At 33.2% G+C, this 24866-nt stretch overlaps 3 protein-coding genes across 3 annotated transcripts; 2 read left to right on the top strand and 1 right to left on the bottom strand.

The window, feature by feature from the left end:
• Window positions 1–5723: 5723 nt before the first annotated feature.
• On the top strand, window positions 5724–16721 carry LOC126660384 (dynamin-2A). Its single transcript, XM_050353855.2, has 22 exons — window positions 5724–6105; window positions 6772–6822; window positions 6903–7023; window positions 7200–7292; window positions 8145–8206; window positions 8402–8519; window positions 8670–9012; window positions 9133–9280; window positions 9828–9929; window positions 10018–10137; window positions 10628–10711; window positions 10801–10928; window positions 11730–11814; window positions 11915–12044; window positions 12393–12469; window positions 13390–13446; window positions 13858–13999; window positions 14101–14249; window positions 14459–14572; window positions 14668–14735; window positions 15243–15418; window positions 16096–16721. The coding sequence occupies exons 1-22, from the start codon at window positions 5947–5949 to the stop codon at window positions 16305–16307; spliced, it is 2739 nt and encodes a 912-aa protein (XP_050209812.1). The 5' UTR covers window positions 5724–5946; the 3' UTR covers window positions 16308–16721.
• Window positions 16722–17630: 909 nt separating this feature from the next.
• LOC126660273 (uncharacterized) lies at window positions 17631–23103 on the bottom strand. The gene is made up of 12 exons (XM_050353680.2): window positions 22975–23103; window positions 21999–22145; window positions 21723–21905; window positions 21280–21362; window positions 20958–21156; window positions 20749–20870; window positions 20498–20564; window positions 19720–19770; window positions 19475–19527; window positions 19127–19337; window positions 18411–18581; window positions 17631–17876 (listed from the first exon to the last, which is right to left on the bottom strand). Exons 1-12 carry the CDS (start codon window positions 23029–23031, stop codon window positions 17799–17801), a joined length of 1422 nt encoding a protein of 473 aa, XP_050209637.1. The 5' UTR covers window positions 23032–23103; the 3' UTR covers window positions 17631–17798.
• Window positions 23104–23368: 265 nt separating this feature from the next.
• On the top strand, window positions 23369–24012 carry LOC126660275 (40S ribosomal protein S16). Its single transcript, XM_050353681.1, has one exon. It carries the CDS (start codon window positions 23426–23428, stop codon window positions 23882–23884), a length of 459 nt encoding a protein of 152 aa, XP_050209638.1. The 5' UTR covers window positions 23369–23425; the 3' UTR covers window positions 23885–24012.
• Window positions 24013–24866: the final 854 nt, after the last annotated feature.

The raw sequence follows: 24866 nt of genomic DNA, 5'->3' as shown, positions 1-24866 counted from the left end.
TGCTAGTGTTCAAGCGAAGATTGAAGCTGGAAAAAAATGAAAGGTAAGAAAAGAAAAAATTGCTTGTTTAAAATGTAATCTGGATTTTGTATAAATTGATCTGCTGAAACCAAAAAAAAAAAAATTGATCTAATGCCTTTAAAGGATCTTTCATCTTTCAATAATATGATTTCTGGGTAATCAAATAGTGTAGAAGCATTTCTGAGTAGGGGTATTTTTGATCAAATGGTAGTGAAGGTAGAGAAAAAATGATTATGTGGTGGTGGAAACAATTCCAAAGAGGTCTTTTAATTTATATGTATTTTATACATTTTTATAGGTATTAAAAATTACAAAATCACACTAATTTTTGATTCACACTCTCAAATAATGCAAGTGAATTACACTTGCCAGTTTCTGTCCAAGTAAGGGCGTTATAATCGGGATTTTGCCAAGTACAAGGACTAGAACGTGACAAACTTTGAGGTAAGAGCCTCTCAAACAAAACCGGTAAAGTAGAGGGGCCTCTACATGAGTTTTGCCTAAATTGTATCACTGGTGTTTGAACATTTATAATTTACTATTTTAATGTCTGAAATTTCCCCCCCCCCTTATAAATTAGTGTTTCAATTTTTGAAAGTTCACGTTCATTTAGCTATTTATGAATTACCGGATGATGTTAGGGGTGTAACTGAACCGAGCCGAGCCGAGCTTTGAAGTGTTCATGTTCGGCTCGTTTAGCGAACAAGGTGTTCATGTTCGGTTCATGTTCAGTCGAGCTTTAAACAGAGTGTTCATGTTCGGTTCGTTTAAATTTTATAATGTTCATGTTCGGTTCGTGTTCAGTTCGTGTTCGTTCGTTTAGCCGCTAAACGAACATGTTCGCGAACGAGCTCAAGAACGAGCTCGATAAGTACTAAACGAGCTCGTTCACGAACAAACTCGCGAACGAACTCGATAAGTACTAAACAAACTCGTTCGTGAGCCCGCTCGTTTAGCGGATAATCGAACGAACACGAACTTTTAAACGAACAAACACGAATATGAGCTGAATAAATTAAAAACAATCTAATCGAACTCGTTCACGAATATGAGCTGAATAAATTAGAAACATAATTATACAAATTAATCTAAATATGAATTAGTTTGCGAACACCTAATCGAGTTTCTAAACGAGCTTGTTCGTGAACTAGATACGAGCTCGTTCATGAACTTGTTTACGAACTCTTAATCGAGCTTGTTCAAGAGCTTGTTCATGAACTCTTATTCGAGCTGTTCGCGAACATAAACGAGCCGAACACCACTATGATCATGTTCGGCTCGTTTATATTAACGAACATAAAATCAAGTTCGAGCTCGGTTCGTTTAGAATACGAACAAACATGAATCGAGTTCTTATCGAACCGAACACCGAGTTGCTAGCGAACGGCTCGATTCATTTACACCCTTAGATGCTGTGGTTTAAAAACCGGATAGGGTCGGCTAGTTAAACCAAGAATTGACCAATGATCCTATCCAAAAACAACAAACAAAACCTGGAATTTCGGTTGAACCGAGTTGAATCGATAATGAGAATCAGCATCGGAAGATTTATCGCTGAATATCAAAATCCATTGCTATGTCATATTTTTTTAATTTTTTAAAATTTCATTGAACCGGTTGGACCGGCGGTTAAACCAATTAAATCGGAAATCTTTGACAACTAGTTCGGGTTTCTAAAACACTAATCAAATGGTTAAAAAGGCCAAAAATAACTTTTGGTTTCACATGTTACGGCCTTTTAGTTTTTTTTTTAAAGATATATCAATTGTATTTGAATTTTGGCTAAATGTCTTTCCATATTTATAATCTTTGGCAATTTTATTAAATATATTTTTAAAAAATAATTTAGACATTTTGAGCCACCAATTTTATAATTTGAGACAAATAAATTAATCTATTAGTTTATTGTTTTATCATTATTTTGCTAATGTGATACAATTTGAGCAAATGTATAATTGTTTTTTTTATATATTGCTGATCAAAAAATATTAAAAATATTATTTAATATGTTTGTATAAATTAAATTTTTTAATAAAAAAAATGAAATGCTAACATAATAGATTAAGAAATATTTTTCTTCATTACATTTACTTTTTAAAACTAAAATAAAATATTATTTAAAAAAAAGGTTAAAAAAATTAAATTAAAGTCATTAACTCGTTAAATTTTATAATTTTTATTTTGTACATAAAAAATAAAATGTAATTTTTTGAAAAATATAAAAGTTTTTTAAATATTAAAGAAAATATTAAGTCATTAACTCATTAAATTTTATAATTTTATAATTTTTATTTGTACATAAACAGTAAAATATATATTTTTTAAAAAAAAATTAAAAGTTAATAAATAGTAAAAATATTAAACTAAAGCTATTAACTCATTAAATTTTATATTTATACATATTAATGATAATAATGTATTTGTTGGCATACCTCTAGTTTTTTTGTAGTGGCCATAAAATACCGGGTAGAGTTAGATTAGAAAGGTAATTTCCTAATCAAGAATGAATGCTAATAGAAAACTACTTTCGTATTTGTCAAGTTTTCTTTAGAAAAGACTCATAACTAGGGTCGGACTTTGTAATGAAAAATTGGATCCAATTTAGGTATGGTCAATTTTAATTCGTAAAACTTATAAATTGGTTCATAAACTTTTAAGATATTGCAATTAGTCTAATTTTTAGACTTAAACTGCAATCTTTTTGGATTTTTATAGGCTATTTGCGGCTAAATACGTTTTGATCCTCTAAGTTTACAGCTATGGGCAGCTCGCTTAGATTCTAACAAGCAAATCGATAACTCGTCACCCGGATAGATTTCTCTAAAAATCATCATTACACGTTTCAGTTCCTTATCACATTTTACTTGTCTAAAAAATGGGTGTCTACATTTAGTTATATATATATATATATATATATATATATATATATATATATCTATACTATATATAAAAGCACGGATGGGGGGGGGGGACAGGCAAATTTACCGAATAATCCTTTTCAGTTTATTACTAAATAAAGGTTTTATAGTCATTAACTAATTAGTTATTTAATTAATCACTATTGTAATTAAAGTCCTAATTAGAATAGGTAGCTAAATTATCTCCAATTCAGTTTTAGTATATAATAAATAACTAAATTGTCTCCAAATTATTAGGAATATCTATCTTTTAGTTTGATTTAACTACAAAATTAAAATATTGTATTTGGTCAATATATTATTATTTAAATTTATATCTTATTATTTTTAAAGATATTATTAATAAAATAAAGTCAATTATTTAATTGTGGTTATTAAACTAAAAGAAGAATAAATTTAGTATGGAAAAAAATTTAATAACCGAATAAATTTACTAATATGTTTATTGACGAATTACGTTACGAGCCACGTGCATAGCACGTAACGCAAAACTAGTATATATATATATATATACACACACACACGCGTTTAGAGTTAGAAATTTATTAATTCAAGAATTAATAGATTCGACAAGTCGTCGAGCTAACGGGTTGGAAGACCAAAGAAATTCACGGAGTCGACTGAAAGTATTTTATTTTGGAAAAAGACGCCTACTATGAGTTTGCATCTTACTTTTGAATATTAAAAATGTATTATATCATTAATTAATTATTTAAATCGCATAAATATAGTATTATTTCATATAGTATTATGAAAATCGATATATATATATATATATATATATATATATATATATATATATATATATATATATATATATATATATATATATATATATATATATATATATATATATATATCCGAGTAAATGTGCTATCATATTGAGCGGCAATATGACTGTATGATCACCGGTAGAAGTCAGTATAGAATAATTGCGTATTAATATGGTAAAAAAAGATTGATTATGGTATAGGTCTATGGTGATGGTCCAATGTGTACGACCTAGACACACCGGAAAAATTTATGGCCATGGTCCTACGTGCACGACTAAGATCTAAATACAGACTTGTGGCAATGGTCCTATGTTTACGGCCTAGGTACTATAAGATAAGTGAAAGTAAGAGACGACGGTCCATAATGAACGGTCCAGGCTCTATCAATTATTGGACAGAGTAATTATCTATTGTGGATTAATGAGAGATTGCAAAATGGGAATCGAGGTTTAAGCTTTCATTCAGATCCATTATCTGGCTATATTTGTATATAAATTTAATATATAGTTTATATTTTAATTAATGTTCAATCGTAACTATATGAGTTTTCATCTTACTTTGAAGAGGTCATACTTCATTATTTTATCCCTGAAGTCGTTTTCAAGCAACGTACTGAAAAACTGTTTTAAAATCTAAAGCTGCAGTAGTTGGTATTTTGAAAGTCTGTTAATCCAATCATTAGTAGTTTAATTTATTTTATAAAACTCTAATATGAAACTAATGATATTTATATATAGTTTTTAAAAGTTGTGTGTTTTTATATTATACGATTAGTTTTCATGTTATTATATGCATGAAACTAGATTATGTAATTATGATATTGTGTTTGAAATATGGCAATTTATGTTTATGAGATAAGAGACGAATGCCCTATTTTTCAGTTTTGCAATACCAATTTTCAAAAAAGTGTTTACAAGAAATAAAGAAAGTATTAATATGGTTTTCCAAAAACGAATATATATGTTATAACGATTTTGAAAGCAAAAAGTTATAGTAATTTCAGACTTATTATGGGTTTCAGAACAGTCATTCTTATTTTCTAGCGCCAGTCTCGATCTGAGAATTTTGGTCGTGATAATTTCTCAAAACCACCGACCTTTTAACCTTTTTACAAATCTATCTTGATTTTGTAAAATTGCCATTTTTACTCTATTTTGCATTGTCGACTTTCAATTGTACCCTAAAATTTTAATTTGTAACAGTTTTCTTATTCAATGGATGAGATTAATAAAAAAAATTCGATGATAAAATTATATTTTTTTACTCGAAAAAAATTCAAAAAAGTCTTCAATCTTTAAAATATATCTTAAAATCATAATTAATTTTAAACTAATTTAAAAACTTAATTAAATTTAACTAAACCTAAATAAATTTATTAAAAATATAATTAATTTTGAAATTTTATTAAAAAATTAAAACCGTCATATTTATCCCAACAATAGTCTTCTTGCAATCCGCCGCCCTCTGACCTACTTCATCTTCCTCCATGGAAGACGAGATCAAGAGAGACAAAATCATTTTCCTCTATGAAAGACGAGTCATATCTGGTTCTCCTTCATTAAAACGAAGTCAGATTGAGTTCTTCTTGAAAAAGACAAACACCTGGTCGGAAGAGGGCGGCGGTAGGATCAGAGGCATTCAAATGTTGGATTAAAAATAAAAAAATTAGTATAATTATTTTATATTAAATAAAACTTATTATTATTTATTTTTATTTTTTGAGTATTTGGAAAATGAAGATTTTTTGTTCTATTTATTACGTTAACGGCTATTTAAAATATATGTCAAATATGAAAGATTTTTTTGAGTAAAAATGGTTAATTAATACTTAATAATATAATTGAAAATTGAAAATGAATTTACGATTTTATAAGGTTAGGATGAAATTAAAAAAAAGTTAAAAAGTTGGCACATTTTGTTAAAATTTAATCATGATGATTAGTGATAGAAACTTTTAATTTTTTTTTTCAAAAATTCGAAATTGGAGTTAGTTTAAAAAACAAGTCGTGTGTATGGCTATTGGTTCCATCCGACACCAAATTTGCAAATTATTGAAAACAAAAAAGCATTTCATTTTCCGAATTTTTATTTAATTCTTCACTTTATTTTGATTTGATTTGGATTTGAATCGCTCCATTATCACCATTTCTTCAGATCCAAATCTTAGGGTTTCTGAATTCGATCTCTTCAATTCGTGATTCTGTACATAAGAAACGAAAAACTTGTGAAGAAAAATGGAAGCGATCGAGGAATTATCGCAGCTGTCGGAATCAATGAGGCAAGCCAGTGCGTTGCTTGCCGATGAAGATATAGACGAAACGACGACGTCTTCTTCATCGTCGTCGTCTAAACGAGCTCCGAGTTTTCTTAATGTTGTTGTTCTTGGCAATGTTGTAAGATTCTCTCCAATTTAATCTGTTTGATATCTGTAATTTGTTTTGATTAGGGATTTTTAGCTAGATCTTTGGATCTAAACGACGACGTTTTATGTTTATTGGCTTGGTAATATTTATAGTTTGAAGATAAATGAATGTCACATTATATCTGTACGACTTTTTGTTCCTGATTTGATATATTTAATGTTGGATTAGTAGCTCTGCGCTTAGTTTATGGCTGTTTGTAACTACTGTTTCTTTTAAATTGATTTGTTTTGTAGTTTGTTATTTATGAGCCGGGATCGTAGCTAATACTAATCGAATACTAATAGAATAGAATTCGAATACTAATAGGATAGAAAATACTAATAGAATGAAGAGAACTGTCGTTTATGTATACTTTTCCCGGTTCCAATGCTACTGCATGCTTTACGAAAACGACCCGATCATATTTAGAATTCATGGATTCAGTTTAGTAAATGCTAGTATTTTTCTTTTGGATTTCGTGGCTATCTTTTCGCATGAAATGATGGGAGTAATATTGGGAAATTTCAAGAGAAAAGGAAAAAAGTTACAATAATATTGAAGAATAGCGAAAGACTTCTGTTATATTGCACTTGTGATGTCGGTGCTGTAAGTAAGATATGTATTTGACATCCTTTATTTTTGTGAATTTGTGAGCAGGGTTCCGGCAAATCTGCTGTCTTGAACAGTCTCATTGGACATCCTGTTTTGGTATGTTTTTCATAGTTCTTGGTTCTTGTTTTTTGAGCCAACAAACTTTTTTTTATTTTTGTTTGTTATGTTTATGGCAGCCAACTGGTGAAAATGGAGCAACTAGGGCTCCAATAAGCATTGAATTGCAGGGAGATAGTTCATTAAGCACCAAGTCTATTATTTTACAAATCGACAATAAATCTCAGCAGGTTTCTGCAAGTGAGGCATCTTTCCATATTTTCTGTATTTTGTGCTGTTTGCTTATGGTTTTATCTGCTACATGATTAACGTATGCTAACAGAACTTTTGCATGTTTGCAAATAGACTTCTCTGTTTGTGGATTGGTGTTGTGATGTTTCTGATTGTCGTTGGTCATTCATATTGGTGCAACACAGGTGCTCTTCGACATTCACTACAAGATAGGCTAAGCAAGGGTTCTTCAGGAAGGAGTCGTGATGAAATATATCTTAAACTCCGCACTAGTACAGGTTTTGTTTTTCACTGTTTAATTACTATAGTACAGCTGTTAAACCAGTTCTTATAATCTTAAGCTTTGTCTAAGAAAAGGAATAAACAATGGCATTATGTTATATCCAGTACCAATATGTTGGATACATGTTTTACAGATAGTCGAGTATGATTTCATTTAATACATTGACCATTACATGGAAATATCTACGCTTGAATGGCTGATATAAGTGATAGCCTGAACATTACAAATCAGGTAGAATTGAGGGTAATTTTTGTCAAAAAACCCTATGAAATTAGCAATACTAAGAAGATTTAGGTTCTTTGCTGTTAGTTGAGGATGGCTTATGTGTCTGAGATATATATTTGGGTAATTTTTTTATTGCATATGATGAGAAGCAAAGTCTGCATATGCCCAGCTAATCAATCTATTCATGGCCAGAATTGTATTTCTAAAATTAGTCTTTTCCCATCCACATATGAACTATAATTTTGTTAATAGACTTGAATTTTCATGTTTGAATATACTTTTAAAACAAGCCAAAAAGGGGGAGCCTGTGATAGGTACCTTGGTCCAATGGATTTTGTAGCTTTGATGTCAAGGAATCAATTTGCATCTCTCAATTATTGCAAGTATGCATAGCTACAAAATATTATCTTTTCAGGTTACCAACATTGCATGCATTGAACTGAAATTAAAGTTGTGTAAATATCTTTCTTCAAGTGGATTGGGGAGGCTTTCGATATTGTTTTCGACTCAATATTGCGAAAATTTGAAATATGATTTTGGATATTTTATAATGTTAACATATGCAAATTTATACTGCACTACTTTGCAGAATTTCTGATAACTTATTTTGTGATTACTTCAGCTCCACCATTAAAATTGATCGACTTACCAGGATTGGATCAAAGAATAATGGATGATTCACTGGTGAGTTTAGCTGCGGAGCTTTTTAGTGTTCATCTTCTAGTTCAAAGTTCTTATTGATTTTAGATTTTTTTTGGACCTGGTAATGAAGTGTATATATTTAGTTCTTAAGATACTTAACCCATAGCATTCACTCTCTTGGTTTATCTTTTTTTTTTTTGAAGCACATCTGATTATTTAATTTACTTATTGTCTCAGGTAAGTGAATATGTTCAACACAACGATGCTATTTTGCTAGTCGTAGTACCGGCTATTCAGGCACCAGAAATATCATCATCTAAGGCCCTTAGAATTGCAAAGGAATATGATTCAGAAAGTGGGTTCATTCTTCAGCTTTCTTCTTCTTATGTTATTTTTGGAAAATATTTAATTTATATTTCCGTCATATTCCGGGGTTCTAAAGTGTTTTGTTTTGGATATTGTTTAATTTTTCTTAATTTGTTAAGTTTTTACCTTCTTATTTTAGGTACAAGAACGATTGGTGTTATTAGTAAGATTGATCAAGCAGCTTCAGAGTCAAAAGCACTTGCTGCTGTTCAGGCTCTCCTCTCGAATCAGGGACCGTCAAAGACTAATGATATTCCATGGGTTGCACTGATAGGCCAATCTGTAGCCATCGCATCAGCTCAATCAGGAGGTGCTTCATCTGAGAATTCTTTAGAGACAGCTTGGCGTGCCGAGAGTGAAAGTCTAAAATCCATATTGACCGGAGCCCCCCAAAGCAAGCTTGGAAGAGTAGCTTTGGTGGAAGCTCTGGCAGGTCAGATTCGTAATCGGATGAAACTTAGGCTTCCCAATATGCTTTCTGGGTAATATACCTATGTTCTGCTTCTCTTTTACAGTTAGAGAATGATTAGGTTAGGGTTTATTTGTACCAGCATGCTATCTTCATTTGACTTATACTCTGTCCTACATTGACAAAATTGCAGTCTTCAGGGGAAGTCTCAAATAGTTCAGGATGAACTAGTGAGGCTTGGTGAGCAAATGGTTAGCAGTCCTGAAGGTACAAGAGCTTTAGCTTTGGAGCTTTGCCGTGAGTTTGAGGATAAATTCCTTCAGCATCTTGCGGGTGGTGAAGTGAGTAGTTTCTATTACCAGTAGCATGTGTTGATATTTTGTTATAACTGCTAGAGAGAATGGTAAATGCCTGTTTCTTTACGTGCCAGACAGTTGCATGTCTTAAAAAAGTTGTCTCTGGAAAGCTTTTAATAGTTTGTGGTTTTATTATCTGACCTGCATGCTGTTGCTGCTATGCATTATTATAGTTTGGATGAAGAAATTTTAAAAATGGAACCGCACATGCTTGAAAAATTACGAGATGCTAGAATGCCCTTTGAATTGTGAATAGATAGCAAGGTTATGGGAGTCGTGTGCAGTGGACATATCGAATTTGAAACTCCATTTTGAAAGAATGATAATGACTTCTAGGATAAGAAATTGCACCTTAACCTGTCTTAATATTTCAAATTAGTCAGACGGTGACAGTTTATTATTTTTTCCCACTTAAGCGGAGTAGGATGCCAAATTTTTTAATCAACTGCTTTCTAGTTATTTATTTGGTCCTTGTACTTGACAAAATTTTCTGCTCGAAAATCGTATGGCACTTAAACACATTTATCTTCAGGGTAATGGCTGGAAAGTTGTTGCGAGTTTTGAAGGAAATTTTCCAAATAGGATCAAGCAGCTCCCTTTAGATAGGCATTTTGACATGAACAACGTCAAAAGGGTAAAGTTGCAGTATAACTTAGTTATGTATTCTTCCTTTTATATGATGTTTCTGGATGCTATTATGATCATTCCTTTCCTGGCATCAGATTGTTTTAGAAGCGGATGGTTACCAACCATATCTTATATCTCCAGAGAAAGGATTAAGGTCCTTAATTAAAGGTGTCCTAGAGCTGGCAAAGGAGCCTGCACGTCTATGTGTGGATGAGGTATTCTTTTTAATGAAAGCTAAATTCAATAATTGTGTTTTTATTTAGGATCTTTGACTCTTCTAGATATGAGAAACATTTTTTTTCCAATAACATATATAATCAATACTATGTTAGTAAATTTAGGGGGAATCATCATATGGAATATTACATTTGTACCTGTCATGACATGTGTGCTTGTTGCATTCTTTTCTAAATTGAATTTAGTATTGGTGTTTTAATAATACATTTACCAACTTTCAACTTCTGTTTGTTATTTGGCAAAATTGTAGATATCTGGTAGGTTCTTGTTAATTTATGGATAATAATTTCATCTGTTTTTTAGAATCTGCAGGTGGATCATGTCAAATGATTTATGGTTCACATGACATGTTTGATGTTTATATAATTTCATGAACATTTAATGCTTAGATTAGATGGATCTTCATATTGTTTTTTCTACTATACTCCACAATGTCTTTTAACCAAAATTTGGTGTACAATAAATTAGGTGCATCGCATATTGGTGGATCTAGTGTCTACTTCAGTAAATGCCACTCCTGGTCTTGGAAGATATGCTCCCTTTAAGAGAGAGGTGCTAGTGGTTTTTGCAAACTTGGGTGCTTTCCATTGGGTATTTTCTACTATATTACTGTGCATCTCAGTCGCTAATTTTTGAATTAGGTTGTGGCAATTGCAAGTGCTGCACTTGACGGGTTTAAGAATGAAGCAAAGAAAATGGTGGTTGCTCTAGTTGACATGGAGCGTGCATTTGTCCCACCTCAACACTTCATCAGATTGGTGCAGAGGCGGTATGATCCAACTTGCAAATAGTGTAAATTAGAAAACTCTAATTTTAGCTCAGACTCTGAAATTATCCTCGCATCTTTTCACCAATTTCTTTTTATTAATAATACTTATGTGTTTATTTACTATTGCATTGCCTTCTGTTTACTATAGGTAGGATCTTAGAAATGTATACTTAGGGCAGTTTATTTTTATATTTCCCTAAAGCCGGTGCTTTGCCTGGCATGTGAACATAGAGGTTAATTATGTTATTAGTCGTAGTTAACTTGTTGTTTTTTATGGCAACTAGAGGATATAGTCGCTTTAAATTTTTAAAAGACCCCGCCACAAATTCTGCAGAATGGAGAAGAGGATCCACATAGCCAAGGCATATCTGAGTATGTTAATGTGACACTAGAGGTGTTTCATTATCAGTTAATTAGATAGTCTTGAACCATTTGCTTGGATAAATCTGGTTTAATCTCTAGTGAGAAGATATTCTGCAGGGATGTAATCATGACATGCTGCACCTTGAACCTGTATTTTTGCTGCCAATCGTAGACAATGTTAGCCGTCTAGAATTGTTCAAGAAGTGTAATATTGTAACCCTTTTTTTATGAAATCTAAGGCTTTTCATAGCCTTCTTTTTTACAATATGTACCATAAAGGTTTATAAAAAATAAAGGGTCGAGAGAAGTTTCTCTTCTCAATTAATTGTATTCTTTTTTCTACTTAAAATAGATTTAGTTCTCTTTTACTTCTACTTTAAACAGTTTGTATGTTTTTTTCTTTTCTTTTGTTGACCTTTTTCTTATTACGTCGACCAGAATGGATAAGCAGCGCCGCGATGATGAAATTAAGAATAAATCCTCCAAGAAGGCAAACGAAGCAGAGCAGTCCATTTTAAATAGGGTGCAAACTTATATACTTTTTTCAAATTACGTTGGTTGCTTTTAATCTCAGAATGTTACCTATTGTTTGCGTTAATCATCAAGTACTTGTCATCTCTCAGGCAACTAGTCCTCAAACAGGAGTCCCGCCAACTGGAGGAAGCTTGAAGTCAATGAAGGAAAAATCTGACAAAGATTCACAAGAGGGACCTGCCTTGAAGACAGCTGGGGCTGGTGGTGAGATAACAGCAGGTTTGTGCTTAAACTGTTTGAATAAGAGCTTTTAAAAATATCTATATTGCATCCTAGCAGGTTTGTGCTAAAGCTATTTTTCTTCATTTCTTACTCGGTTGTCATTTTTCTGCATATTTAGCTATACGGAATGTTAAATCTCAAACTTCAATGGATTCGTATCAATAATGTTGCACTGGATGATACAGGGTTTTGTGATTTTGTCTCTATCTCACTTTTTGTATCTCTGAAAATTTACAATTTCTTTAAGGTCTCAAACAAATAAACATTTTTCTTATGAATGTGATTCTGACAACATTAATGATATAAATGTCACTGGCTCTTTCTGATTCTGCCCTGTATTTGCAGGTTTTTTATTGAAGAAAAGTGGAAAGACAAATGGTTGGAGTCGGCGATGGTTTGTATTGAATGAAAAGAGTGGCAAGGTTTGTTAGTAGATCAAATTCTCTCCCAACTTATAATGAGTATAAATGATTGTGTATATGTTATGGTCTATTGCTGTTAAAATTGTTTTTTCGCCAAGATGAAAATTGCCCTTAGAATTATTGCCTATAGCAGTTTAGCGCACACATTTCCTATGTGACTTGTTACTATTAATATCTTCCTATATTTATCATGGAGGATTTTAGCGGTACATTTAATTTAAATTTTGTGCCTAAATATTTGAAGATGGAAATAATATATCATTCAATGTTTTACCTTGTGCATTTAAATTATCATGATTCAGTATTATTCCTTTATTATAGCTCTTTGGCTATAAAAAAGATGTAAGTGGATGTTTGACAATGCTCTTGGTGTTTGACAATGACCTGGAGCCAGTGTTTGGTTCATTTTTGAAATAGGTAGCTGGTAGTTGTTAGAATAATGAAGAGCTCCAAATGTATGTCAGCTCCAATTTGAAGTTTTTCACCAGCGGCTGCATTTTTTAAATTAATTACTTTATTAAACGCCTTTAAAAGTATTTTAAACCCAATCAACTATATCTCACCGAAAACGTTTTTTTTTAATCTACTTTTCTTAAATCAAAAATTGAGGTGAAATAATTATTATGTTAATTCTTTTTAGACAGTATTTCTTTAGCTTTAAAAATCTACTTAAAATGATAGTCTTGAAAAAGAACTAACTATTTTTTATAAGATCTTACAAGTAATGATATATCACCAACATGTAATCAGCTATCATCTATCAATTATGAATATCAGCTTAACAAACATGCCTAGATATGAAAGCCCGTTGTTCCTTTTGCTCTAAATGTGCTCATTTGCATTACTGCCATCATTTAGCTGGCACTTCAACTTTTATCTTGGTTGGCACCATATCTTATGAAATTTAACTTTTATTGCAGCTTGGTTACACTAAAAAGCAGGAAGAAAGGCATTTTCGTGGTGTCATTACTTTGGAGGTAAGAACCTGTATAGAATAAGAATTAAAGGGATTGACCAATAAAGAAAGGATTTTTTTATTTTTTTTTATGGAAAGCCATAACTTAAATTAAATGAAATGAAGATTTCTATACTATACTTGAACTGCTTTATTTTGGATTTTTTCTATTGTAAATTTATTTTTCTAACAAGACTCATGCTGCAACTTTGTGGTTAAAGTAATCCTCTTTGCAAAATAAAATGCATTCTACGGAATTTGAATGATTACATGGTATGTAGACAGTTGAATTATCATTTTTAGCATTTAACGAATTTTGAGGGACAATAAAAGTTCAAGATAGACATAACAATTTAATAAATAGATTGGAACCTGGGCTGATGATTTGAAGTGAATAGATTTTGCTTTCTAATGGTCGGATTTTATGATTCAGGAATGCAATATTGAGGAACTTTCTGAGGATGATGAAAGCTCATCAAAAAGTTCCAAGGATAAAAAGGCAAATGGACCAGATAAAGGAGCCAATCTTACTTTTAAGATAACTAGCAGGGTTCCATATAAGACTGTCTTGAAAGGTACAAGTGTTTTATTTGGATTTACCTCACTATTTGTTCACATTGCAATCTTGTTTGTCCCTGCTCTCACTGTGCAGCAATTAATTATCCAATTTTTGCAGCTCACAGTGCTGTTTTATTAAAAGCTGAGAGTATGGCCGATAAGGTTGAGTGGATTAACAAGCTGAGAAGTGTCATCCAGTCTAAAGGAGGTCAAGTGACGGGCGAATCTGGTGTTACCATGCGCCAAAGTCATTCTGATGGTTCACTTGTAAGTTCTTCTCGGTTTTGTATTCACCCTTTTATTTTTTTATAAAGGAAACCATAAAATGGACAGGTCTACTTTATTGCTGCAGAAAACTGGGGTTCCATGTATCCCTAGTTGTTTTTTAACCTTAAGAAAGAAGAAACGAAATGTTAGCATGATGAGATGGAAAGATACTGAAGGTGGATATATATTGGCATTTTTATTACTTGTAGGATACAATGACTAGACGACCAGCAGACCCAGAAGAAGAGCTCAGGTGGATGGCACAAGAAGTGCGTGGTTATGTTGAAGCTGTTCTCAACAGCCTTGCTGCCAATGTTCCTAAGGTAGTTCTATTTCTTTTGCCATTTCTAATAGATTTGTGGGCATTAGATATCTCAACTAGTTGTCTAATAAATTTTTCTACTTTTTGCTTGAGCAGGCAGTTGTTCTTTGCCAAGTAGAGAAAGCCAAGGAAGACATGCTTAATCAGCTTTATAGCTCTATTAGGTTTGTAGAGTTTTTTCATCCTATACATAGGGATGTGAAAAAACCGAACCAAACCAAAAAACTGCAAAGTCACAGTGAGCTGACAAGTTCAGTTCGATTTGGTATTATAGAAAAAGCTATATATCTTGGTTTGGTTCGGTTTTGGACATAGGAAAAATTAATTAAGTTTTAGTGCAAACCAAAAAAAAAAAGTTAACCAAACCAAAATGAGAAAATCAACTGAACCGATTAATTCAGTCTGAAAAATTTTAACTCCTGAAAATTCTGGTTCAGTTTGATTTAAAATAAAATAAAATATTAGTTTGGTTCTGTTTGTTTTTTAACCGGATGCGTTGATGTTAAACAATTTGTCCTACTCTTTAATTCATGAAAGATTGTTGGTATGCATTGATATTTCTTACCAAGTCAGGCATATGTTTTCACCAGTATTCTAGCATTTCTTGTTTTTCATTTCAAGTGTTGGATAGTTATTAATGGCCGTTGTGCTTTCTGATTTGGTGGTGGTAGTGCCCAAAGCACTGAAAGAATAGAACAGCTACTCTTGGAGGACCAAAATGTGAAACGCAAGCGAGAGCGTTGTCAGAAGCAGTCATCCCTGCTTTCAAAACTTGTTAGGCAACTTAGCATCCATGATAATCGAGCTGCAGCTGCGTCCAGCTGGTCCAATGATACTGGTGGAGCAGGTAATGCTGGCTTGAATACTGCATTTGATCTGATTGTTTGGTGCTTTGTTTTGTCTTGGACACACAGTTGACTTGCATGTTATTGTCTGCTTTCATTTTGTTGTTCACTAATTCTTTTTTTTTTTGAAGATTGAATATGATCGTTTGTTTTTGCCATTTTGGAACTCATGCTATGTTAGATTTCTGGTGCTGGGGCATGTAGCTAGATATAACTACTTTTCACTCAAAAACCTGTCTCCGTTATTCCTATATATGCAAAAATAAATCGAACCAAACAGGGTTCAATTTGATTTTATTAAAAAGAACTGAATTTTTTGTTCAGTTAGGTTTTCAAACAAAAATTTCTTTTATTCGGTTTTGCTGCAAACCAAACCAAAAAATTAAACCAAATCAAAAATCAACTGAACCTACTAGTTTGGTTCTGTTTGAAAATATCTTTAATCTCTCAGATATCAAGCTTGGTTCGAGTTCTAAAATAAAATTATAATTTCAGTTTAATTCAGTTCGAACTGAAGCGCATCCCTAATTATTCCTTTTGGCTGAATTCTCAAATCTGAAACGGACATGGCCTTGTTTCTGTTTGTTTCATGTAACAGTTGCTTAACGAAAAGGAACCTTTGCTTGAATATTGAATAAAACATCATGATTTGTATTTTACTGAATTGCATTTTGAGCAGAAAGTAGCCCAAGAACAAGTGGAACCTCATCAGGGGAGGACTGGAGGACTGCCTTTGAGGCTGCAGCCAATGGACGTGCTGACTCATTTAGGTCTCACAGTCGACGTAACAGTGATCCATCACAAAATGGCGATGTAGGCTCAACTTCAAACAACAGCCGTCGAACACCAACTCGGATGCCTCCAGCACCACCGCCAACCTATAAATATTAGTTAAAAAGCTTAATTTCAGATTTGATTATTCATGCATCCTTGGCAGTCTGGCGGGCGGGCGTTCGTGTCTCGCTGCAGACGGAGCATCGGTGAAGCTCATATTATGGTATAATTAGCTTTTGTAGAAGTGGTATAGGTTTGTAGATATATATTGGAGTTGACAAGTGCTTGATCCTGAGATGTATCATCATCATTATCATCATGGTGTCCATTAAAATTTTCCTCATATTCCATTTTGTTGTTGGGTGGGTGGGATTAGGGCAATCTCTTCCCAGGCTTTTTTTAATCAGATTCTACAATTGTATTTGTTGTATTGAACATTAGTATAAATTTTTTTTTTCCCTCATAGTTTAGTTGTCTCAAACTCGGTGAATAAAAGGCTACCTGCTTACATGCAGAAATTTTTAACAGTAATCTTACCAATAATCTTAGCTAGGTGGCTTTGCATAAAAATCCTACCAAAATGATCGATTTGGTTTGCTGATATTTTTGTAAATTATTTGTATATAAAATCCCCTTTAGAATTTTTAGCGATTGTTTAAAACTTGACATAAAAAAGTTTAACCTTTATTTTTTGTTTTGGATTTTATAGTCTCTAGTCAATATGATATTATTTCGATCATTAAAAACTGCTGAAATGACATTGTTCAGTTAGGAAAAAATAGATTGGTGCTAGTAAATCCCTGCCCGGTTTTAAAAGTTGTGTTCAAATTGCTATAAATATGAAAGGTGAAACTTTTGGTGTTAATCTGCCTAAATGGTGCTTTAGTGTTGGAGATATCTAAACAAGCTCCAAAATATCAACTAAATTCTGTCAAATTATATAGGCCTAATCACTCAAAAACCCCTCACCTTTAAACTTTTTTTCAATTCCACCCCGACGTTGAAAATTTGTCAATTTTACCCACTTTTGAATTTTCCGTTTTCAATTGTACCCCAATATTTTAATTTTTATTAATTTTTTTACTTAAATGATGAAATCATTTAATTAATTAAGTCTAAACATGAAATTAAATTCTTTTATATTCAAAAAAGTACAAATAAGTCCTTTATTTTTAAAAATTAACTAAAAACCATAATCAAATTAACATTAATTTAAATTCTTAATTAATTTAACTAAATTTAAATAAATTTTAAAAATATACAATTAATATATGCGAGACATGGAGAATGTTTTAAACAAATTTCCAAACACAAAAGACGTTAATTTAATTTTTCAGGGTACAATTGAAACACAAAAATGCAAAATAGAATAAAATTGACAAATTTTCAACGTCAGGGTATGCTTGAAAAGGGGCTAAAAGATCGGGGTTTTTTAAGACATTAGGCCAATTATATATACATATATTTCACCTAATATATGTAAAAGTTAATCTTGTTAATATTATGTACAAATACCCATGAACGAGCACAATTGATAACTGCAATATTAAAATATGCAAGAAATAATAGTCACTAAAATGATTATGTAGACCATTTAAATCAAGAATTTCAATGGCCAAGTAATTCCATTTGTATGCCCTCCTTAAAGGGACCAGATTCATGTATTAGTTTCATTACCAGCTGAACCTGCAAGAGGAGAATTCATCAATCAGTCACATGGCAAAATGTGGAATAATGTAGACAGAATAAAATATTCAATTTCGCGCATATGCATCGTAGCAAGAGGAACGGGGAGGCAATGGATAAAAAGTTCATCTCGCGCAAGTGATTGATAGAAGGCGAACAGGTATGAGAGAAATTCATTAGGTACCAAAAAAGACATTGTGAGAATAGACAATGAGAGCCTCAGGTGTACTTTCAGATTATCTACACATAAATCTAAACGTAATACCCGATGAGACCCGGCTAGGACGACAATACCATTACAAATGTGTATGATTGTACATCATCGATTAAAACCTTACATTTTGCCGACAGGGTGAAAAAAAAATACAAGAATCTACTGCCCTATGCACTTGTTGAGAAGCACAAAATTAGAATTTGAATGCAGGATTATGTTATGCTATACAAATTAGGAGCCCTGATTCATTTCATTAAATAAAGTATATATAACACTGAAATAGAATATAAATCTAAGAGCTGCGGCAGATACACGAGTACCTGAGATGATTCTCGCACTAGAAAATCCCCAATGACTTTTCTGAAAGCTTCATCAGTGAGGTAATGACAGCTATAAGTTGTCACAGGCAGATAACCACGCTGAATTTTATGCTCACCCTGTGCTCCTGCTTCAACTGTACCCAAATTGAGTTCAATGGCAGCTTCAATTGCCTGCATATGAAGTTAGGATATGCGTAAATGATCATTTGTGCATTTTCATACGCTAATTTAGTTCCCATTACTGGACTCTGAAAAAACAGCTAATTCCTATTAAACACAATTCCAATGGAAACTGTGGAGAATTCCTATTATTGCCACACATTGTCCCAATCTAACACCTTTTGAGACCCCACAAGCCTGCTGGACAATAATGTGTCAATTTTGTTTGCCAACTCGACAATACGTAGCATGCCACGTAAGCAAAATTAAGTTGAAACTCAAAAACAGAACTGCAACAAACATTTTGATGAGGGACATTAAAAGATATAGTCGTAATTGATAAAAGACGCAAAAATTTGAATCTAAAAAGTGGTTTAGCCTATACCTTGGAACTCAAATTCACCCTAATACAAATTGTCAACTTTTACGGCTACTCTATCATAACATATGATACCTCGCAAATAGTTGAAACAATGCAAGAACCTCGACTCCATTCATTTCTCCCTCAAAAAAAGAAAATTAGAAAGAAGCAAAAAAACAAGTAATGAAGTCTGAACCTGGTAATAGCACGATTCAAAATGCAAACTTGGGTAATAGGCTCTTGGATGACACCCCCATAATCGCCCATAGAGAGCATCACCACCAATAAGATTCAGAGATCCTGCTACAAGTTCATCGCCTTCTTCAGCGATAACAAGTAATACTCGGTCTCCCATCTTTGATCCCATGATGTGAAAGAATTCTCTTGTGAGATAAGGAGTGCCCCACCTACAGACAATAATACACAGCGGCAGTAACATTCCATGAGATTGTAAAATTTAATAAGCTGATTTCTTACAATTATATTAAAGAATACAAACTTCGTTTGAAAACGAGAATTAAGAGCTTAATTGTGGGGGACCAACTTGTTATCAGTTGTGTTTTTGTAGAAGTTATAGAAGGAATCCCAGTGTCTAGCCTGCCATGAATAACAAAAGGAAGGAGAAAAAATGTGTGAAACTTCAGTCTCCTAGTGTTATAGAAGAAATCATTGTCATACATGAGCAAAAGTAAATTATTGACATAAATTATAAACAGAAGAAAAATAACTCGCACAGCAATAAAAATGGTCAATAACTGGCAACAATTACAAAAACAAATAACCAAGTACCGTTATTTCATCACCCTGGAGCCGCTTCATAGTCAAGTTTTGAGCAGGAATCTGCAATAGAAAGATTACTGAGAAAATGGATAAGCATGCAGTCAATAAGCTAACTGGTCACTGAAGCGCTTAGAAAATATACATAAATTAAATCTGTCCATTTATACTACTATCGAGATTGCTCAAAGATACATATCCAATATAAGCAATCTTATTACTACCTAACCCTTTAAAGGAAAAGCGACATTGTACGTCAGCTTGCATTGTCTTCTTTAATCTTAATCCTGGCAAGCAATTTTGTTGCAATGCATATTTGTGATAAGCATCAATAAAATTTCTCAGTATCGGGTACAATTTTATGGACCAGAAGACAAACATACTGTTACAACAATAAGAGAATGTGATGAAGTACTCCCATTTATTAACATTGTCTTTCTCAAATCAACAATGAGAAACAATCTTCTTCATTAAGTTAACCCAAGTTTTGAAAATGCCATTCTATGAGGCCTACAAGATGTGCAATACTACTAAGAGCCAATGGTTGTACATTCACTCTCTGTTCTCCAACTCAGCTAACCCAAAAATCTCTTCAAATAGTTCTTGAAGATGTCATATGCATGTAGAATGAAGTGATGCAATATTTTAGCATTAGATGACCACATTAGCAAAAAATGAATCAGTTGGTCCTAAGACATAATTGGTTTACACGTTTCATGGGAGTTAAACACACAAGTCGCAGTGCGAACTCATGTAAGAAATGCATGCATGAGAAAAAAAAGAGATGCACCTTCTTGCGCTCTTGGCGGATATTTTTCCTTTTACTTTGCTTCATATCCATCAAGAACTCATCAAAACTGCAAAATATGACACAGGTTTTGTAGCATTTATATCTTAGCAAACATGACATAAGCAAACAAATAGAATTGCATGAGTAGCCCAAGTGGCTAAATTTATTAAAGAGAGGAAAGTCGAACAACAAGAAGAGGAGGTTTGCTGACACAGGCCTATCATCCTATGAACAGCATTCGCTTCACTTACTTTTTATAATTGCGATTTTTCCAGTGGTACTGCATTCCAATCCTCTGCAGAAATCCTTTTTCCTTCAGTTTGGTCCACTCTTCTTCTGAGGGGAAAGTAATGTGCAAAGATGATACCTGGGCCTGTCAATGGCAAAACCCCAAATTTTTTTTATCATTAAACCAAATAAAAACATGCATGAGAGCTACTATATGTTATTTGTTCACTACCTTCAATGCAAGATTCTTCAAGGCAGAAACCATAGAGTCGAAAACTTGATCTCTGATTGACGTATTACGGACTAAAATCCTAGGACCCGTTACAGGAGTAAATGGCACACAGCATTGGAACTTTGGATAATATCTTGATCCGAAACCATAGTAGGCATCAGCCCAAGAATGATCAAAAACAAATTCACCATATGAATGGCTGCAAAACCAAAACAAAAATAAGCGAGACATCACCTAAACTAAAAGAGCTGAAATGAGATGTTCATAAGATTTGTAGGAGCTACAAGAATTTTATGCCTGAACAACATCATGACTAACAAACCTCTTAAGATAAAGTGGAACCACACCTAAAACATTTTCATGTTCATCCTTTGCAATAATGTGGCTAGGCATCCACCCAGTTTCCTGAAACAAGTGGAACAAAAAATTAGGGAATATACAGAAAATTTTAAGCTTATTAGAGAACATAAATTAGAATCACTAATGAAAAATACTCTAAGCAGGATAATTCGTGTCGTCATGAACAAAACATTATAAGGCTTTGAAATTGTTCATACAATCCTTTAGCCTATAGGCTCCCTCAAAGACATATATTAATAAATTCGTGAAATGTTTTCCTTGAAATCAGACTCAATCTAGGAATGGAAATGTTGAAACAAACTGGCAAGCACCAAGCTATCCTCGCAGTGTCCAAACTACACATATACTGAAATGACAATGGACAAAAAAGCATTCAGAAGTTTGCATAGAGCAACAATTCTTAACCTTCACGGCGCTGCCTGATTCTTCTAAGCTTGAAAGAAAACTATGCAACAGAAATGGATTTAGTTTTTCAGGGCCCGTGGAATCCAAATTGCAGGTATCCCAATCATCCGGGGAGACTTCAGATATAGAAGAGATCACTGAAATTGATATTTTTTTTGGTATCACTTGGTTTGCTGAGCCATCCTGAAATTCATTAAACAAACTGGCATAAGCAATAGAATTCAAAGGGAACGGCACTAAACAGTCATAATTAATATGTCTGTCAAATGCAAACACCTCTGAGCCTGACCCTGTTAAAGTGAATTCCTCTAGTGGAAAATCTGATACTCTTGGCTCTGAAGGCTTCTTTGATCCCCAAAATAGTGCACTAGTTTTATGAACCTGCACTTGACTACTGATTCTTCGTCCGGATGCTGATTTTCCCTACAAGTGCAAGAATTACATGATAATACTAACCAGCTATAACACCACATGGAGCACATTCAAAGAGGGAAGAGAATACTACTTATGAATATAGAGGTGTAATTTAGTGGAAATTAAGTCAAGTTTATTTTCAACTTGAGAATTAATCTAGACTCACCTCGACTCATTTATCCATATAAGAAAAAATATAATTTTAGTAAGGGCATTATAATAAAATTGAATAAAAAAATAATTAAAACACAGATTCGGTTTATTTTGGAAGTTTGAGTCGGAAGTTGGTAGAATAATTGAGAACTAACTCTACTAGACTCGACTCGGAAAGTGAGAGTATTCTTATAAATATGGATCAAGAAATTAATTGAACTCGATTAGACTCGCGAACTTATCAAACCAAGTATATAAATTCTGAAACTCGACTCAACAGTTGGTTAGAATAACTCAAACTCAACTTGATTAAATCGAGTCAATTTTGAGTGAATTCAGAATAACAGTAGTTGACTCGACTTGGTTACACTATTATTCCCGACAAAGTAATGAGGGAAGGTTGCATATGCTTATAATGGCTAATTTCACTTCAACAGCTAAAATTTAAGCAATTAATCAATGCGAAGACATTATATTATATCATGCAAAAAATTAAACCTCAACTAACTGTAAATGAACTTGGAACTTGCTTGCATAATCTAATTATAGAACATTAAATCAATTCATTTATACAGGTTCATAAAGCATTAAAACTAAGTATAAAAAATCAGTATTAACACAAATAACAGCATTAACAGAAGTTAGAAATTGATTTTTTTGGCATAAGAAAAGAAGAAGAACTTACAGAGAATTGAGGAAGAAATGGCGAAGGCTTGCAGTAGCTCATTACTACTGCTGCCATGGCCACACACAACACTCTCTCAACCTCAGCTTCAAACTAATTCTTGATTATTGTTTTTTTTTTTTTTGAAATATCTAGATTATTATTTATTATAAATAAATATGTTGAAGTTCAACCGGGCCTGATCCTGGGCTCAGGTCTGAATGATTCGGATTGGACTTTACTGGACCTGATTTTTTTAAGAAAAACATATAAAGTGAGCCCACCAACTGACCAAACGCAGCGTTTCATGCAAGTGGTATTATCGTAAAATAAGTAAAACACACTGGTATTTTAGTAACGTCAATGAACCCTAATAACTAACAAACCACGCACAGTATATAATCCTACAAATACTTTCACCTCCATTTTTAGTTCACATAGCTCACAAACCCTAATCTCCCAAACCCTAACAATGTCAGCTGCTCCAGCACCAGTGGCCCAACCAACCACCGAGTCCGTCCAATGCTTCGGCCGCAAGAAAACCGCCGTCGCCGTCACTCACTGCAAGCGCGGCCGCGGCCTAATCAAGATCAACGGCTGTCCAATCGAGCTCATCCAGCCCGAAATCCTCCGTTTTAAAGCCTACGAACCAATCCTTCTCTTAGGACGACACCGTTTCGCAGGAGTGGACATGAGGATCCGCGTCAAAGGAGGAGGAAACACGTCGCAGATCTACGCCATCAGACAAAGCATCGCTAAAGCTCTCGTCGCATTTTATCAGAAGTTTGTGGATGAGCAGAGCAAGAAGGAGATTAAAGATATTTTGATGAGGTATGATCGGACTCTGCTCGTGGCGGATCCCAGGCGTTGTGAGCCGAAGAAGTTTGGTGGTCGTGGTGCTCGTTCTAGATTCCAGAAGAGTTACCGTTGATTTTCAGGAGTATGTGGTGACTATGTTGTTGAGGGTATTTTGGTAAATGTTGCTTAATTTTGCTCGGATAATATTAGTGTTTGTTTTTTACAGTTGATTTACATTGCAATGAATCACATGTTTGCCTCTCTCTGGATTTATAATTGAAATGTGTGTTGTTGCTTTTTCCGTTTAGAAGGATTTAGGGGGAACTTTTATATGCATTTAACATCTTTATTTCGAGAATTGACTCGACTCGACCTAGAGATTTATGTATGATGCCTTAAATATCAGTTCATAATTTATTATGTTTAGGGAAGAATTGCTCGTAAAACATTATCAGATTCGTGGTTAGCGTAATAGATTTGGTTTAGTTGAGAATTTTAAACATTGTCGTGTTAATGGTTAGATAATGGGAGGTATTTTGAACAGTATATCAGATGTTGGGGAGGTGTTTATTATGTTAAGAAATGGGGATGTTTTGTGGGGTTATTTGGTACTAAGATGAGCATGATTGTGAAGGGTTTCCTGTCATTTCTCAATAGGATTTGAGAGATCATTCTGTGTTGTTGTCGGCTATTATTTAACAGTATATGGGATGTTGAAGAGGTGTTTATTATGTTAGAAAACATGTATGTTTTCTCTGGTTATTTGGTACTAAGATTAGCATAATTTGAAGGTTTTTTTCCATTTTACAATAGCATTTGAGAGCTCATTTCGTGTTATTGTCTGCTATTTTTGAAGTGTTGTGGATGTGGTTGGTGGGTATCTCCACTCTGGCTATTTCATTTTCTATGTCATTTTGGTTTAACCACTTACTGGTAGTTTTCTACGCTAGCTTTTTGAGGGAAATTCCCCGGGTTTCATTATAAATAAAAACTATTATGGTAGTTTGCTATGCTTTGATTGTGCTTTTTGGGAGATATTCGCTTACACCAATGGTCCGATGTACCATGTCGGAGGAATGAGAGCGATTTTATACACATGATGAAAGTGTTTTATA

This window comes from Mercurialis annua, linkage group LG8, assembly GCF_937616625.2.
Source record: "Mercurialis annua linkage group LG8, ddMerAnnu1.2, whole genome shotgun sequence".
NCBI lineage: Eukaryota > Viridiplantae > Streptophyta > Magnoliopsida > Malpighiales > Euphorbiaceae > Mercurialis > Mercurialis annua.
The sequence above is the reverse complement of the archived record's forward strand: the minus strand, read 5'-3'. Positions and strand labels throughout refer to the sequence as shown.

What these genes read in the sequence shown, in the direction of transcription:
- LOC126660275 (XM_050353681.1), top strand. Translation starts at nt 23,426, where the DNA reads ATGTCAGCTGCTCCAGCACCAGTGGCCCAACCAACCACCGAGTCCGTC.
- LOC126660384 (XM_050353855.2), top strand. Translation starts at nt 5,947, where the DNA reads ATGGAAGCGATCGAGGAATTATCGCAGCTGTCGGAATCAATGAGGCAA. An exon ending in AGCATCTTGCGGGTGGTGAA is followed by an intron (nt 9,281 to 9,827) that starts GTGAGTAGTTTC and finishes ATTTATCTTCAG; the next exon opens with GGTAATGGCTGGAAAGTTGT. An exon ending in ATCAGATTGGTGCAGAGGCG is followed by an intron (nt 10,929 to 11,729) that starts GTATGATCCAAC and finishes TACGTCGACCAG; the next exon opens with AATGGATAAGCAGCGCCGCG.
- LOC126660273 (XM_050353680.2), bottom strand. Translation starts at nt 23,031, where the DNA reads ATGGCAGCAGTAGTAATGAGCTACTGCAAGCCTTCGCCATTTCTTCCT. An exon ending in AATCAGGCAGCGCCGTGAAG is followed by an intron (nt 21,363 to 21,722) that starts GTTAAGAATTGT and finishes CACTTGTTTCAG; the next exon opens with GAAACTGGGTGGATGCCTAG. An exon ending in TCCGCCAAGAGCGCAAGAAG is followed by an intron (nt 19,771 to 20,497) that starts GTGCATCTCTTT and finishes TTTCTATTGCAG; the next exon opens with ATTCCTGCTCAAAACTTGAC.